This window comes from Jaculus jaculus, chromosome 8, assembly GCF_020740685.1.
Source record: "Jaculus jaculus isolate mJacJac1 chromosome 8, mJacJac1.mat.Y.cur, whole genome shotgun sequence".
NCBI lineage: Eukaryota > Metazoa > Chordata > Mammalia > Rodentia > Dipodidae > Jaculus > Jaculus jaculus.
Genome location: NC_059109.1, coordinates 113,898,717 through 113,915,067, shown reverse-complemented (window position 1 = coordinate 113,915,067; position 16,351 = coordinate 113,898,717). Strand labels below are relative to the sequence as shown.

Genomic DNA, 16,351 nt, shown 5'->3' with positions numbered 1-16,351 from the left:
CCTGAGCCCCAGCCTGGTTTTACTTAGGAACTCTGATTAATGTGGTTTTGTCATGTACTTTAGGACATCACCTTGAAGATCCAGTTTTTGAGGCTTCTCCAGAGCTTCAGTGACCACCATGAGTAAGTATGTGTGTCCCTGCAGGACCGTCACAGGCTCTCTTCCAAAGATCTTTCTCCTGTGCTCTCACTGACCTCCACTCAGGAGAAAGCCAAAGAGGCTGGTCACCACAGACCATTAGAACCCCAGCCCTCTTCTTACTGGGCCTTGCTTCCTCATCCATATCCCTCTCTCAGCTGCCCTGCTTACCTTGATATGGAGCCAGGCATGGCTGCGCTTCCTTGACTCCAAAGCAAGAGCTGTTACTTGGTTAGCCTCTCTTCCTTCTGGTTGTTGCTCTAGCAAACGTTGACATACAAGGAACGGGGCCCACTCCTGATAGCTTCAGATACTCCCAAAGAAGCTAGAAATTAAGATAGCCTGGTAGGCGGGGAGGTGTTGTGATTCATTTGTGGGTTTTTGTTGTTGTTTTGGTTTTCTTGCAATGCTGGGGATCAATCTGAGGTTTAGTCGTTGATTTAAAATTTTAGAACATTGCACAAGCTAACAGAGCGTGCTTGAGGACAAAGTGGCTGAAGGACCTCTACATTGCACCTCCGTTCCCATGGAGGGTACTTCTCTCTTGGGGGAGTTCTATGGTTGAAGGCTCTGATGGGTTACAGAGCTTCGCTCATTTGCTTTCTGCCTTTTCTGGGAGTGAGGGACAGGATGGAAGTGAAGTCCTAGCTCTCATGAGACTCTCAGTCAACACTTGCGTGTGTCAGGCTCAGGGGGCGCAGGGATGAGTGAGAGCAGCCATGCTCCGGCTGTTGTGAAAGATCCAGTCCCAGAAGTCGGAGGATCCACCAGTGAATGAACGCGTGTTGACGAATAGACCTCGTTCTGTGAGGACATTTGGCAACGGTTCTGACTGGCCAGTGGCTACTCAGTGACTCTTCCAGCAGAAGTAGTTTGTGAGCTGAGGCCTGAAGTGTCAGAACTAGTAAATGGGATGAAGCAACAACATGAGAGGGTGAACATTCTAGCCAGAGAGGTCACACGTGCAGAGAGGCCTTTGCAGGAAGGAACATGGGGTAGTGCGGAAAAGCAGTGACCAGATGATGGTGTGGGTGGTGAGCCGCTCAACTGGTAGTGTGGCTGCAGGGGTGGCCTGAGCCTCTGGGTCATGTTCACAGCCCTGAATGTTTTCTGAAATAGGGGAAGCTTCTTTTTAAAATTTTTTTCTTTGAGGTAGGGTCTCACTCTAGCCTAGGCTGACCTGGATTCACTCTGTAGTATCAGGTTGGCCTCAAACTCATGGCAGTCCTTCTACCTCTGCCTCCTGAGTGCTGGGATTAAAGGCGTGGGCCACCACACCCAGTTAGGGGAAGTATTTTTAACAGCGACAGGATCCTGTTGCCAAGTTCTGTTCTGAAAATCACTGAGAGTTGTGTGAGAACTCAATCACTATGCGAAATGGTTGCGGAATGCGGCGCTGTGCAAAGGACCCAGCTCGTGACAGGCCTGGATGGGGGAGGCAGACTCTGCGGCTGCGCGGCTGCTAGGAATGCTGCAGCGGGGCTGGCTTGAGGGGTAGGATGGCGAGTGGATTGGACATGGTGCAGGTGCCTTTGAGAAGTCAAGTGGTAACAAGCACCAAGATCTGGAGATGCTAAGGGAAGGGTCTTGTTGGTGAAAGTGGCAGGCAGGGGTGAAGAGGCTGGTGGACTCAGTTTCTCCTCCCCTCCAGAAAAAGGCGGAAGACTCCCAGTCCTGGTGCTGTGCTGTTGAGCAGCCCCAGTTCCTGGCCTTTACCTTTCCACGCATGCGTTTCAGGAACAAGTACCTGCTGCTCAACAACCAGGAGCTCAATGAACTCAGCGCCATCTCCCTCAAGGCCAACATCCCTGAGGTGGAAGCAGTCCTCAACACTGACAGGTGATCCTGGTGGGGATAGCTGGGGCACAGGGCTCACAGGTGGCCGCACACAGGTGTGCATACTTACCCTTCCTCAAATGTACTTATGACTCACTCCATCCTGTGCATTTTCTAACGGAATGTCACAGCAGCCCTTGGAGGGAAGGGCCAGCATCAGCCTCCCTTACAGGCTCTGTGCAAGGCAACTGCCGAAAGTCAGCTGTCCCCCGCCCTTCCCTTGTGAACGCCAGGATGCCTTTGCTGATGTGCTCATCTCCTGCCTAGTGGCAGCTGTGCCAAGAAGGATGAACAGAAGCAAACCTCTTAACCCCTGCCAAGAGCCAAGTCCTGCCTTCTAGTTATGTGTGCCTGGAGCCAGGGTAGCATAGGCCTTACTCAGCACCCACAGCCATAACTTCCCAGAACCTTCCATTCAGATGAAATGGACGCAGTCATGCCCTGATGTCTTCAGGGGATGGAAGCATACCTTCTTAAACAGTTCAAGAGGCTAGACACCAGCCTGACATTTATCCGTCATGATGGCTCTGAGTCCTTTCCTTACTTCCTGCCTTTGCTGCCTGCCCTGGCTGAGGCCTGGAGGTCCGCCGCCCAGTTGGAAGTGAACCTGGTGCAGGGAGAAAGGATGCTGGGCCTCATCCGGTTGGCACAGACTTCCCTTCATCTAGCAGACTCTGTCATGGCATGGTTGAAACCCACTTGTGGAAACACCTTTCTTCTGGCAGTCCTGAGCCTCATCTGGCTCTGGATCTGTTTCTTTCTATTACCAACAGTCTGGGGAGGGAAAACTGGCCTAAAGTGCAGTGGGAATGTGTTGGCTGTTCCAAGTCTCTAGGGGCTCTGGACCAAGGTGAAACCAGAAAGTCCCCTGCAGACTTAGAAACATCACTGTATTTATTCACCACCTAGACCAGTAGAGTCCCCTAGCTCAAAGGCTCCTGTCAGGTCTGTCACCCATGCTCTGCCCCTTTTCTACCCCTTTGGTTTCAGGAGTTTGGTGTGTGATGGGAAAAGGGGCTTATTAACACGACTGCTGCAGGTCATGAAGAAGGAACCAGCAGAGTCATCTTTCAGGTGAGTCTGGGGACAAGTGTACTTCTGAGGGGCCCAAAAGTCAGCTATTTCCCAGGCGGTTAGAAATGCTACCTTTAGGCCCCAGCACCCTCCTAAGAGTGGTCCCTGTCAAGGGAGGCGGCTTCTCTGCCAACTGGCCCTGTGTGACTCATCAGGCATATGCATTCCTGCCACGTAACCAACAGGATAAGTTCGGAGGCAACTGCTCGTTCGCCAAACACCTGTCTGCTGGTTCTAGAGAGGTGGAGAACGATAGGATCCAGGCCTCGCACACATGCCTTTCCCCAGGGTTGTAGGAAACCGGCAGGAAAGGAAAGACACTGTTTCAGTGCAACATGGGAAGGAATGGAGCCAGCAGGGCAAAGCCTTCCTTGGCTGGCTGGCTGGGTGCAGGCAGGAAGGCCCACTCCAAGTTCCTGGCCACCTCAGGGATAAGTAGTGAAGGCTGTGAGCAGGAGGGATGCAAAGCTGTCTCCCACCTAGGTCTCTGTCCTTAGCCTGGCTTATCCAGGCCTCTCAACATGGAGCCCAGCTGAGCCTCCAGGCCACTCCACCTCAGCCATCTCTTTGGCCAGCTCAGTGCAGATGAGGTTGGTGGCCTGTCTACACATACTCTTCTGCTTCCTACATACATCCCAGGCCCCCAAGTTCATGCCCTTCCAACCTTTTGAAAGTGTAAAGCCTGGAACATTTTCACATGGCGCTTGCTGGAGCCCAGTCTTCGATCCTAGACACCACTCCGTGTGACATAAATCTTAAGACAGCACCTAGGATATGAAAGAATGTTCCCTAACTCCATGAGAATAGGGATTCTCTTGCTCACTGTGTTGTTCCCAAGACCTAGGATGAGTCTCAAAGAGTGGTAGATGATCTGTAAATAGAGTACATTTAAAAGCAAACATCTTCCAACTCGTGGGGGAAGGAAACCTGGACCAGGAGAGGGCAGCATTAGCTGCCTGGGCCAGAGTCAACATTTGGGTCGCAGGTTTTGGCAAGCCCGGGCTGTGGAGAGTTTCCTCCGAGGGACCACCTCCTATGCAGACCAGATGTTCCTGCTGAAGCGAGGCCTTTTGGAGGTATGGCCCAGAGGAACCAGGGTGTTGGGTGGCCATACTCCCCACCCTCTTGCATTTCCTTCCCATCCTGAGCCCTAACAGTTCATCAGCAGTAGACCAGATCTGTCTGTTTTAGAAGGCAGTGCATATTGTCCTGCTATTTGCCCTGGGTTGCCAGCTGGGCTTCTCATGGGTGCTGTAGGAGTAGTTAAGGGACTTGGAGGTGGTTGTGTGGAAACGTAAGAATTACCCAGCAAGGCCTTTTGACCCTGAGGGCATTTTGGTATTAACAAAAAGTAGTATCTTTGTATTTTCTGAAAAAAAATTCACAAAAGGCAAGAAACAAAATGGCCAGAGTTGTAATCCATATGGAAAATAACTGATTCAAATCAATGAAAGTTCAAGAAAATGAGATGAGCATGAAAACCCCAGTGCTTGAGACAGAGTCACGGGCATTGCAAGTTCAAGGCCAGATTCTATCTCAAAAAGAAAGAAAATGAAAATGGAAATCTTGAAAATAGTGTCATTGTCATAGAAAACTTTTTCAAGGACTTGAATTGGCTTTATGTTCTTGATAAGAATTTGTTGATTTTGTATTAGTTTTAAATAATTTTATTCATAAATGCAAAGTCAACCCATGGGGTCCAAATGTGTTCTATGCCTTTAAACTGTGTCCTTTACTTACTTGAGTGGCTCCAGATGCCCAAGAGCTCTGGCCATCTTGGGGACCACAGGGCAGCCAGAGGCTTCACATATGAGCTCTGGGAGAGAGTTCCACACCCAGCCCCGCCCTTCCTGCTGAGGCCAGTCACCTGGCCTGGAGCTAGCAGCATCCTCAGAGAGGAATCACAAGGCTGTAGGCTCCGTCCACCTGGGTGTTTTCTTGAAACAGATTTGTGGTCTGAGCTCCATGCCAGGCCTGGGTGGAAACAGGAGCAGCCCTTCCACACCCCTCACCCTGTGCCCTCCTCACCCCAGCACATTCTGTACTGCATTGTGGACAGTGAGTGCAAGTCGAGGGATGTGCTTCAGAGCTACTTCGACCTCCTGGGGGAGCTAATGAAGTTCAACGTTGATGCATTCAAGAGATTCAATAAGTACATCAACACTGACGCAAAGGTAAGGCTAGCCCAGGGAGGGCTCCGTGGAGTTTGCTGCAGTGTCAGTTGTCTGGGACCTTGAGTGGGTTTGCAGTTGGAGAGGGCTGGGATCCAGTGACCAGCTGGAGCAGCCTCTGCGCCTGGAACACAGGCATGAAAACTGTGTCACAAGGTCTTAGCAGCCCAGCGGGTCACTCAGTGTCTTGTCTGCAGAGTGGTGGGGCTAGTTGGAGATTTCTGGTGTCCCTACAATGACTGCTCATCCCGGGCTTGGCCAGCAGCCCCTGCTTCTGTTACGTTCCATCTTTGCTCAGTTTCAGGTGTTTCTGAAGCAGATCAACAGTTCACTGGTGGACTCCAACATGCTGGTGCGCTGTGTCACTCTGTCACTGGACCGATTTGAAAACCAGGTGGACATGAAAGGTGAGAAGGGCAAGATGCCAAAGTGAATGGGTGCAGTATGATTGCAGTGGTACCAGACACTGGTCTCCGGTCAGGAATCAGAATGGATTGAATTGCCCATGTCCATGTGGCTGGTGTCAAGGGGGTGGTCTCAGATGATTTGCTCAGCTGTGTTGACTTTGCTCCATTAGTATTCATGCTTTTAATGAGTGTGTACAACATTTTGGTAAAGGGGGAAAAAAGCCATTATTGCTGGCAAAATGCAAAAAGCCATCTTCCTCTTCTGGGATGAGCAGGACCTCTTTCTGTGTCTGTGTGCAGTGGTGTGTAGACAGCTATGCCTGGCCGTGTGTCTGACCACACACACAGATTTGTGTACCCACTTCCACACAGATGTGGACACATGCTGTGGCATCCAGCAATTGTTACAAATTTGTGAAGCCCTCCAAAAAAGAACAGTTGTCTCTTGTCACAATCATTGTCACTGATAGCAAAAAGTATTCTGGTCATTTGTCAATTTGGCCATTTGTGTCTATTTCTACCCTAAAGGGTCTATTTTTGGAGATTGGCCGTGTGGACTTTGGTGCACTTAGCTATCCCTGCCCTCCCCGCAGTGTGGGAAGCAAGGCTCTTTGCACTGTGACCTTAACCATGGCTGTGGAAATATGTGAGAGCTGTGGGAAACCAGTCGCATTAAGAGCTCTGGAACCTGATTTGAGCTTTCTTGCACTATTAATGAGCACTGTCAGTCCATCTGCATGGGAGTGAACACTCTGTGCCTAGTGCCAGGCTGGGAGGGGACTGAAGGAAGGCTACTCCCAACCATGTTTCTGAAGGACCAAATAGGGGCTTGAGAACACAGTCTTGGCTTAGCCTTGTGACCAAATAATTGGAGGAGATTGATCCTGCTGCCACAGTTTTTGTTGTAGTTGTTTTGACAGTGAGAGGCCCCAAGCTGCAGAGTTCAGAACCCAGAAAGGATTCAACTAGAGGGATAGGCCAACTGCCAGTGGGTGAGCCTGCTGCTGACAACCTCTGTGTCCCTCCTTAGTGGCTGAAGTCCTGTCCGAGTGCCGCCTGCTTGCCTACATATCCCAGGTGCCCACGCAGATGTCCTTCCTTTTCCGCCTCATTAACATCATCCACGTGCAGACGCTGACCCAGGTGAGAGGCCCCAGCCAATGTGCAGTTGGGGGAGGTCAATTAGCAACTGCCCCCTCGTTCTGGAGTCAGCACCGCTGTCTCTCTCCCTTCTCACTTTAGAAGTCCATCTCTTCTTAGGACTTTTATCCAGTAACCCCAGTTTTCAGAGAACCTAAGAAAATGTAGCAGGTCTCCTGAGATCAAGTTGGGGAACAGTTAGATTGGTGCTGTGTTCTGACTGGTGCTTCTCCCCTATGCTGCCCACTGGCTATGGTGGGTATGGAATCAGACCTGAGATTACCAGCTCCCTCACTGAGTAACTGGCAGCCTTCTCTGCTCTCTGTTTTGCACTCTCTTTTCAGGAATGGGGGTTATACTAGTGCCCCTCAGTGGTGTTTTTTGTTTGTTTGTTTTGTTTTTTGAGGTAGGGCTTCACTGTAGCTCAGGCTGACCTGGAATTCACTATGTAGTCTCAGGGTGGCCGTGATCCTCCTACATCTGCCTCCCAAGTGCTGGGATTAAAGGCGTGTGCCACCACGTCTGGCTAGAGGTGGTTCTTTTGTTCTGTTATCTTAACAAACATGTTGGGAGCTTAGGCACTGGCCAGAGATGTTTGATGAACAAGGTAGGTTGAGACTCTTTGCTTCTGAAGTACCCTGTGTAGTCAAGCATTGAAGTCCCAACATGACATGTGCACCTAGTCCTGTAGGCGTGGAAGCTTCTAAAAGGAGCCATACTTGAGCTGAGAGCTGTAAGAGCCAGTGTTGCCATCACAGTGTAGATGTTAGCGGGTGGGCACAGGGAGCAGGTCTGGGCCTAGGAAACCCCACTGCCTGCCCAGTGGCTGCCCAAGCTCACCAGCACCAGTAGGCTGTTGACATGCACCAAGTCCAGCTGCCTTCGTCCTTGCAGGAGAATGTCAGCTGCCTCAACACCAGCCTGGTGATCCTGATGCTGGCCCGACGGAAAGAGCGGCTGCCCTTGTACCTGCGGCTGCTGCAGCGGATGGAGCACAGCAAGAAGTATCCCGGCTTCCTGCTCAACAATTTCCACAACCTGTTGCGCTTTTGGCAGCAGCATTACCTGCACAAGGACAAAGATAGCACCTGCCTGGAAAATGTGAGTGCCCCAGCCCTGAAGTGGATGGTGGGTGGGCAGTGGGTATGCAGACCCCGTATTCCTCAGAAGTGTATTCAGGGTACCTGGACCATGGTCAGGCTTCCATTTATATCCTTACTAAGGCAATCCCTAAAGGATGGCAGGCTTGGCCTGGGTCCTCCAGGCCACCCTCCAGCCTGTTCCTCTTTTCCCAGAGCTCCTGCATCAGCTTCTCATACTGGAAGGAGACAGTGTCCATCCTGCTGAACCCAGATCGCCAGTCACCTTCTGCCCTGGTCAGCTACATTGAGGAGCCCTACATGGACATAGACAGAGACTTCACTGAGGAGTGACCTTGAGCCGGGCCTCGGGAAGCTGCTGGGCCAGGACAAGCATGGGTGAGCGTGGATACACATGCCACGCACTCTGCCCATTCCCGTCCCTCCCTTGCCTCCCCACTGCTCTCTTTGTACCCCAGGTCTTCAGGTACAGGCTCAGAGGGAGGAGTGTCCTAGAAACCCTTGTCCCCTGGGACCTGGGCCCAGGTCACTGGGGAGCCTCAGTTCCTTAGTCACTATGGTGAGGACATTGGCACCATGCCCATCCTTCCCTCAGTCCTGGAGTCCTGGCCTGCCAGAGGAAGGGAACTTAGGAAACTAGCTCTGTCTGAGCTTCTGCCCGTTGGTCCCATGGTAGGAAGGGAGATATGCCCCCTCCCCACCTGTGAGCCAAGACTTTCTGGCCTCAGAGCCAAGGCAGAGAGGATCCTGAGCCCTGGGCAGGGGTAGGGGTACCAGAGAGTGCTGCCTCCCCCAGGCGTGTTCATCTCTCCCTCCCTCGTCTTCCTTTAGCTCCTCTGGTTCTGTTTGCTCATTGGCCACTGTGTTCATCCCAGGGGTCTTCCCAGAAGTGGGGACCCTTTACTCTCCATCCCTTGGGGCATGGAGTGGCTGTGCCTGCCTGAGCCCAGACACAGGAGCCTGGCTGGGAGCCCACCCTTGGCCCCTCCTGTGTTGCCAATTTATTAACAGCAAATAAACCAAGTAAATGGAGACTATTAAAGAACTTTATTTTAAAGACTGATGTGGACCTCACTTTGTCCATGAGACTGTATTTGTTCTCCAAAACCCCAAGGAATGAGGCTACAGGCCATTGCTGGAGATGTGTTTCTTCAAGGTTCCGGGGCTTGGGGAGGATGGTGTGGCAGAAGGCAGGAACGAAGAGCCACCAGGATCGAGGTGGACGTCCCCTTCAGAGCCTGGGGTGTTGGGCTTAGACTGTCACTCCTTGTGCTAGGAGGCAAGGGAGGGTGAATGAGCTGCACCTCCTGTGTCTTCCCCCCATCTCAACACATAGTCTAGGTAGAGGCCCCTCACCTTGGGGCCCAGGGCATCCCGTGTCCGGGCCCGCAACTTGTTAGCCTGGGTCTCCGCCATGTCCGCTCGCTCCTCAGCATCATCCAGCTCATGCTGAGCCTTGCGATACTTGGCCAGGTTGGTGCTGGCCTGCTGCTCCTGGGGGCATGTGGAGAGCCTTGGTTCCCCTTGCTAGCTGAAATGTCACTTGTCCCCAGAAGCGAGTGGGCTCCTCCTGGTCCTCCACTCTTCTTACCAACAGCCTCCCCCCTTAACCAGACCCATGAGGGGAAGAGGGAAGAGGAGACTGCAGCAGGCCCCCACGTGATTGACAGCCTGCCGCCCCAGGCCTGGCCAGAGGAAACCGTGGGGAGCAGGCCCCAGTCTGTTGGGACTTCTCCTTGCTAATGCAGGGCCACTGATCTGAGAGGACGTGTGTGTCACCCTTTAGAGCAGCCGGCTACACATACTGTGGCTCATCGTTGGCATCCTGACCACTCCCCGGCACCGAGACCCCCAGCCCAGGTGCTCACCGCCTCCTCAAACTGGCGCTTGTAGCTCTTGACCTTGCTCTGCAGCTTGTCCACCAGGTCCTGCATGCGCGCCAGGTTCTTCCTGTCCTCTTCAGCCTAGGCACACAGAGGGCTCGAGGGGTTTGCCTGAACTGGGCCAGCTCGGGGCCGCTCCCCAGGATGGGCCTCAGCACCCCACCTGGTACGCAAGCTCCTTGACCCGGCGCTCGTGTTTCCGCACGCTCTTGAGCGCCTCCGCGTGCTTCTTCTGCTCTGCGTCGAGCTCCGCCTCCAACTCGCGCACCTGTGGGCAGCCAGGGGCGGGCCTGCCACCTAAGCCTGCCCAAGCCACCGCGCGCGCGCGCGCGCACCCCGCCCCCCGCCCGCCCGCAGGGGGAGCTGCGCGTACCTTGGCCTCCAGCTTCTGCACCTGCTTCTTCCCACCCCGGAGCGCGGCCTGCTCGGATTCCTCGAGGCGAGCCTGCAGCTCCCGCACCGTCTGCTCCAGTGTCTTCTTCATGCGTTCCAGATGGGCACTCGTGTCTTGCTCCTTTTTCAGCTCCTCAGCCATCATCGCTGCCTGTAGGGGTTAGGGTGGCCTGGTTGGGATGGGACTATCCCAGGGAAATCCCTTCTGATTCCACCCCGGCCCCCAATTGCCAGCTCGGGCCCCCTACTCACATCGGTGATGGCCTTTTTGGCCTTCTCCTCAGCCTCCCGCCTCTCCTGGGCAGCTTCCTCCACCTCCCCACTCAGCTGGGCCAAGTCCACCTCTAGCTTCTTTTTCTGGTTCAGGAGGCCCGTGTTCTGTGGCGGGAGCAGAGCCTCAGCTGGCCAGCAGGACCCTGCGCCTCCAGCCCTGTAGCCACCCTTGTGTGGTTCCCCCACCTGTGAATGCAGTAGGTTGAGGCGCTCCGTGGCCTCCAACAGCTCCTGTTCCGCCAGCCTCCGGCTGCGCTCTCCCTGCTCCAGGGCAGCCCGCAGCTCTTCCAGCTCAGCCGCGAGCAGTGCCGCCCGGCGCTCCAGGGCCTGGCCCTGCTCACGGAGCTCTGCAGCCAGCCGCTGCTCTTCATCACGCCCTGCCTGCTCCTCCTTGAGTTGGGCCTGCAGCAGCCTCGTGGCGGCCTGTGCCTCCATGGCCTGGCGGGTGGCGTGGCCTAGTTGCAGCTCCAGGTCATTGAGGTCACCCTCCATCTTCTTCTTGAGCCGCAGTGCCTCATTGCGGGCCCGGGTCTCTGCGTCCAGGGAGGCCTGCAGGGACTCCACTGCCCGCTGGTGATTGCGCCTGCGAGAGGGCGGGATCAAGAGTGGGCTTGGACTACAGAAAGCGCGCACGGGGGAGGGGGGGTAGTGCCAGCGCTGTCTGTGCCATCATAAGTGCCCAAGGGTGGCTGGAGATAGAAAACCTATTTGGAAAACAAGTGAATGCTTTTCTTTTGAGGTCTGGTCTCATTCTAGCTCAGGCTGACCTGGAATTCACTATGTAGTCTCAGGGTGACCTCAAATTCATGGAAATCCTCTTACCTCTGTCTCCCATGTGCTAGGGTTAAAGGCGTGTGCCACCATACCCAGCTTATATATGTGTTTTTATTTACTTATCAGAGAGAAAGAGAGGCGGGCATACCAGTCACTGCAAATGAACTCCAGACACATGTGCCACCTTATGTAGCTGGCTTCTGTGGGTTCTAGAGAGTTGAACCTGGGTCCTTAGGCTTCACAGGCAAGTATCTTAACTGCTAAGCTATCTCTGGAGCCTTTTTTTTTTTTTTTAATGTTTTTCAGGTAAGGTTTCACTCTATCTAGCTCATGCTTACCTGGAATTCACTATGTAGTCTCAGGGTGGCCTCAAACTCACAGCAATCCTCCTACCTCTGCCTCCCAAGTACTGGAATTAAAAGGCGTGAGCCACAGTGCTCAGCTTCAGTCTATTTCTTTTTCTTTTTTTTTTTTTTTTTCGAGGTAGGGTCTCACTCTAGCCCAGGCTGACCTGGAATTCACTATGTAATCTCAGGGTGGCCCTGAACTCACAGCAATCCTCCTACCTCTGTCTCCCAAGTGCTGGGATTAAAGGCATGTGCCACCACGCCCAGCCTCAGTCTATTCCTTTTAAAAGTCCTTTGTATTTTAAAATCCTATGGCTTCCTTTTGTTCATCAGAGCAAGTTCACGGACAATAGTGAGGCCCAGAGTCAGACACAGACTGAACTCTGGTTCTACTTCATTCACTGTGTGGCCTTGAGCATCCTTCAGCCTTGTGAAGGTTCACCTCTTGAATAGAGACAGTCACCCTCACATGAGAAAGCCTGGCAGGGGCAGACCAGTGTCACTATGGACACAGCAACAGTGCTTTCCAGAGACCTCAGGTTAGTGCACTCCTCATCCTTTTCTGCCAGTTTCCGGTCCACTTCTGCCTTGACCTGGGACAGCTCCAGCTGGATCCGCAGAGTCTTGGTCTCCTCCAGCTCCAGGGCCCCCTGGGGATGCAGAGAGGCAGTATAGGTGTAGGGGCATGGGTGTGTTTGGAGGAAGCAAGGAGACCAGGGAGTTATGCATGAGAACCCAGCCACCCGTGACCCGCCCTGACCTCGGCCTCCTCCAGTGCGGCCTGCAGCTCTGCCTTCTCCCCTTCCAATGCCTTCTTGGCTTTCTCCAGTTCCTGGATGTTCTTCCCATTGAGGCCGATCTGGTCTGTGAGCTCACTGATCTCCTCTGAAGAGGGCACAGGGCACAGAGTGGTCACCCTCATGGCTACTGCCGACTCGCGATACTAAGGCGCTCTGGATCCCACGTCCTACCCTGCAGGTTCTTGTTCTCCCGCTTGAGCGTCTCCAGGGCTTCGAGCGCCTCCTCGTGGCTGTGGCGCAGTCGGAAGAGCTCCGTGCCCAGGCCGCGGGCCTCTCTCTGCGCCGCCTCCAGCTCCCGCTGCATCTCCTCCTCCTGCCTCCGCCGCTCCTCCAGCGCGCGCTCCAGGTGCCGCTGCTTCTTGTCCAGCGCGGCAGCTGCTGAGGTGGCCCGCTCTAGCTCCAGGGTCACATCCTCTGACTCCGTCTGTAGCCGTAGCTTGGCCTTCTCCAGTGATGAGCACTTGGCATTTGCAGCCTCTACGCCTTCTTCTGCCTCCTGCAGCCGCAGGGCCAGCTTCTTCCTAGACCGTAGGTCACATGGGGTAACGTGTGTAGCCAGAGGCTGGGAGAAGGACCCCAGCACCCTGCCCCTTCCTAACCCCCGCCCCCTACAGACACAAAGAGCACAGAGGCATGAGCCTGAACATCTCATGGCGGTGGCCTGGCCGCCAGCCACTCACTTGGCCTCCTCCAGCTCCTCTGTCCTCTGGATGGCATCGGCCTCATACTTGCTCCTCCACTGGGCCACCTCAGCATTGGCCTTGGACAGCAGCCGCTGTAGCTCAGCCTGAGCCTCCGTCTCTTCCTCATGCTGTTCCCGCAGGAGGTCACAGTCATGTCGCAAGGCTTGCACTGCATGGGCCAGTGCACCCTTGGCCTGCAGGGACACCGGTGGCCTCGGCATCAGTCCAGTCCCAGAGGTCCCTGTGCCCACCTGTCTACCCCTACAGCTGGCAGTGTCAGCCAACCTTGCTCTCCTCCTCCAGCTGTCTCCGCAGTTCCTCCAGGCTCTGGGCAGCTGAGGTCTTCCCACGGCTCAGCTGGCTGATGAGAGATTCTTTCTCCTCCAGCAGACGGCTCAGCTCCCCTGCAGGTGAAGGGGCCAACAGGCTGGACAGTTGGTTGAGGACAACCACCTAGGTCCTACCCCAGCCTGTCCCAACCAAACCCTGGCCTTTACCATTCTCAGTCTGCAGCCGCCCACGCTGGGAGCTCGCATCAGCCAGCTGTCGCTGCAGCTCCTCCACCTTAATTTTGGCCTCACTTAGCTGATCCTCATAAGTCCGACACAGCTTTTCTGCACTGGCCTAGGACCCAGAGTCAGGAGTCAAGACAAGTTTGTGCATCCAAGGGCAGGATCCAAGGCTGCCAGTCAGAGACTGGTACCTGGGAATGGGAACTTGAAAACTAGATATGGGTCCAGGAATCAAAGAGATCAGAGCCCTAGGTTTAGGGTTATGATTGAGCTCCTAGTTTAACGGAGGGGAGGGAGAGGGGAATGGGAAGGGGGCTCAGAAATGAGAGTTGGACTCATTCCAAGACCAAGAGTGAGGTGAAGGTTAGGGTACGAAGTCTGGAGTCAGTTGGGAACAGGGGTTAGGGTTAAGAGGTGCAAAGGGGGCTGGAGAAATGGCTTAGCAATTAAGGCACCTGCATGCAAAGCCCAAGACCCACATAAGCCAGATGCACAAGGTGGCCCGCACATCTGGAGTTCATTTGCAGTGGCAGGATGCCCTGGCATACCCATTCTCTCTTTCTATCTTCCTGCCTCTTTCTCTCTCAAATAAATACATAAAAATATTTTAAGAGGTACAAAAGGTTGGATGCTACAGTTCAGGACGAGAATGGATGTTAGGTTCAGGAGTCAGGGGCTGGCATCACACAGTACTGGGCAAAAGGACTGAACTGGATACAAAACAAAATAACCTGGCGCCAGGAAGAGAGCTTAGGAGAAAGAATCTGAGGTCAGAACTCGTAGGGAGCTAGGGTTTGGGGTGTCAGGTTCACGGGTCCAGGGGTCACGATCAGGTACAGGGTAGCGCTGCTGTGGCATATTGGAATGGGGTGGCTGAAGGGCAGAGGGTGGAGGCAGGACTGGCACAGAGCCAGGGGTCAGGGTCAGGAAAGAGGCAGACACCTTGCCACGAGTCAGAGTTTCCACGCTGGCGCCTAGATCGTCCACCTCCATGCGCAGCTCGCTCTTCTCCTTCTCCAGTTTCTGCCGGACCCGCTGCAGACTGTCCACCTGCTCGCTCAGCTCTGTTGCACCGTCCACCTGCTTACGGCGCAGGGCGGCCACGGTGGCCTCATGTCGCAGGGCCGCTTCCTCGAGTTCCCGCCGCAGCCGGCCCAGCTCAGCCTCACGCTTGCGGCAACCCTCGCGCTGACCGGCCGATACCCCGCCGGCCTCCTCCAGGCGCTCACTCAGCTCCTCGAGCTCCCGGGCCGCCTCTGCCCGTTGCTTTTCCACCCGGGCCCGGGCCGCCCGCTCAGCCTCCAGCTCCTCTTCCAGCTCCTCGGCTCGTGCCTGCGTGGGTAGATGGACACTGGTGTTAGATTCATGGGCCTCTGACCCTATCTGCCACCCCCACCCCAACAGACACACCTGCAGTTCCTTGATCTTTTTCTGCAGCTGGGTCCCCACGAGTTGCTCATCTTCCACCCTCAGGGTCAGCTGACTCAGCTCTGAATCCTTCCTGAGAGCACATGGTGGGGTGAGCCAACGCAGACCCTGTCTGCCTCCCACTTGTCCCCCTTTCCCTGAGGCCTTAAAGGACCTCAGTCTTTTTAAAACTTTTATGGACTGAAGTTTGGTTTAGCGGTTAAGGCACTTACCTGCAAAGCCAAAGGATTCAGGTTCGATTCCCCAGGACCCACGTTAGCCATATATTCATTTATTTTATTAGATACAGGGGGCGAGAGAGAGAATGGACGCACCAGGGTCTCTAGCCACTGCAAACGAACTCCAGACGCACGCGCCACCTTGTGCATCTGGCTTACATGGGATCTGGGGAATCGAACCTGAGTCCTATTGCTTTGCAGGCAAGTACCTTAACCGCTAAGCCATCTCTCTATCCCAGGACCTCGGTCTTGTATAACTGCTGCTCTGAGCCCTGCTACCCTCGGCCCCAGTCCAGGGAGGGCAGGAGTTGGCCTCTGTCCTGGTGTCCTCCTCACTGCCACTTCCATAGTATCAAGGACAGAGAGAATCCTGAGCGGAAGCAGGGCTCCTCTGTCAGGTGGGAAGGCCCCTGACCTGCCCGGCCAGCCCCACCCTTACTTCTTCAGCTTCTCCTCCAGCTGGTGCTTGTCCTGGGTGGTGTCTGTCACCATCTCCTGCGTCAGCTTCAGATCGCCCTCGAGCTTGCGCTTGGCCCGCTCCGCGTCAATGCGCAGCTTCTTCTCCTGCTCCAGGGAGCACTCCAGCTGTGGGACAGAGCACCACCTGCTCAGCGTGCACAGGCCGGCCGCCCACCAACCCCAGCCCCGTGATCCCAGCTCACATCCTCCACTTGCTGCTCCAGCCGGATCTTGGCCTTGGCCAGTGCGCTCACGCGGTCCTCCTCGGCCTGCAGGTCACCCAGGGCCTGCTGGTGGGCCTCCTGTAACGCTTTCTTCTCCTTGGTCAGCCGCACCACTGATTCGTCCAGCGTAGCCATCTCTTCTGTCAGGTTCTTCACCTGTGTCAGGGTCAGGGTCACAGTGGGGACAGTGCTCCCCACACTCCGCTCCACCCACCAGGCGGGAACCACCACCCTTGAAGCTGCAGGATGCAGGTGGCAGGTCACCATATTGTGAACCTCCATGGCTCCTGCCTGAGGGATGAGCCGCCTCCTCAGGCTGTGTGGAAGAATTCATAGTCAAAATAAAAGTAAACTGGGCATGGTGGTGCACGCCTTTAATCCCAGTACTCAGGAGATAGAGGTAGGAAGATCGCTGTGAGTTCAAAGCCACCCTGAGATGACATAGTGAATTCCAGGTCAGCCTGAGTTAGATAGAGTGAGACCCTACCTCA

General features: G+C 54.7%; 2 protein-coding genes across 3 annotated transcripts in view; one reads left to right on the top strand and one right to left on the bottom strand.

The window, feature by feature from the left end:
• LOC101609903 (transient receptor potential cation channel subfamily C member 4 associated protein) overlaps window positions 1–8,923 on the top strand; it is an 81,378-nt gene extending 72,455 nt beyond the window's left edge. For both annotated transcript variants that reach the window (XM_045157538.1, XM_045157537.1), the window contains exons 11-19: window positions 64–122; window positions 1,876–1,977; window positions 2,965–3,048; window positions 4,034–4,124; window positions 5,082–5,222; window positions 5,518–5,626; window positions 6,657–6,769; window positions 7,661–7,867; window positions 8,062–8,923. In XM_045157538.1, coding sequence (XP_045013473.1) covers window positions 64–122; window positions 1,876–1,977; window positions 2,965–3,048; window positions 4,034–4,124; window positions 5,082–5,222; window positions 5,518–5,626; window positions 6,657–6,769; window positions 7,661–7,867; window positions 8,062–8,199 — 1,044 coding nt within the window. In that variant the 3' untranslated portion in view covers window positions 8,200–8,923. The remainder of the gene's footprint in view (window positions 1–63; window positions 123–1,875; window positions 1,978–2,964; window positions 3,049–4,033; window positions 4,125–5,081; window positions 5,223–5,517; window positions 5,627–6,656; window positions 6,770–7,660; window positions 7,868–8,061) is intronic.
• A 13-nt stretch (window positions 8,924–8,936) lies between these two features.
• Myh7b (myosin heavy chain 7B) overlaps window positions 8,937–16,351 on the bottom strand; it is a 29,096-nt gene continuing 21,681 nt past the window's right edge. The window contains exons 25-41 of the mRNA XM_012951047.2: window positions 15,840–16,016; window positions 15,617–15,762; window positions 14,942–15,032; window positions 14,474–14,863; window positions 13,517–13,643; window positions 13,305–13,423; window positions 13,017–13,213; window positions 12,508–12,857; window positions 12,297–12,421; window positions 12,071–12,186; window positions 10,602–10,998; window positions 10,395–10,520; window positions 10,123–10,293; window positions 9,913–10,017; window positions 9,735–9,830; window positions 9,223–9,360; window positions 8,937–9,138 (exon numbers count right to left, since the gene is read on the bottom strand). Of these exons, the coding sequence (XP_012806501.1) occupies window positions 9,127–9,138; window positions 9,223–9,360; window positions 9,735–9,830; window positions 9,913–10,017; window positions 10,123–10,293; window positions 10,395–10,520; window positions 10,602–10,998; window positions 12,071–12,186; window positions 12,297–12,421; window positions 12,508–12,857; window positions 13,017–13,213; window positions 13,305–13,423; window positions 13,517–13,643; window positions 14,474–14,863; window positions 14,942–15,032; window positions 15,617–15,762; window positions 15,840–16,016 (2,883 nt within the window). The 3' untranslated portion in view covers window positions 8,937–9,126. The remainder of the gene's footprint in view (window positions 9,139–9,222; window positions 9,361–9,734; window positions 9,831–9,912; window positions 10,018–10,122; window positions 10,294–10,394; window positions 10,521–10,601; window positions 10,999–12,070; window positions 12,187–12,296; window positions 12,422–12,507; window positions 12,858–13,016; window positions 13,214–13,304; window positions 13,424–13,516; window positions 13,644–14,473; window positions 14,864–14,941; window positions 15,033–15,616; window positions 15,763–15,839; window positions 16,017–16,351) is intronic.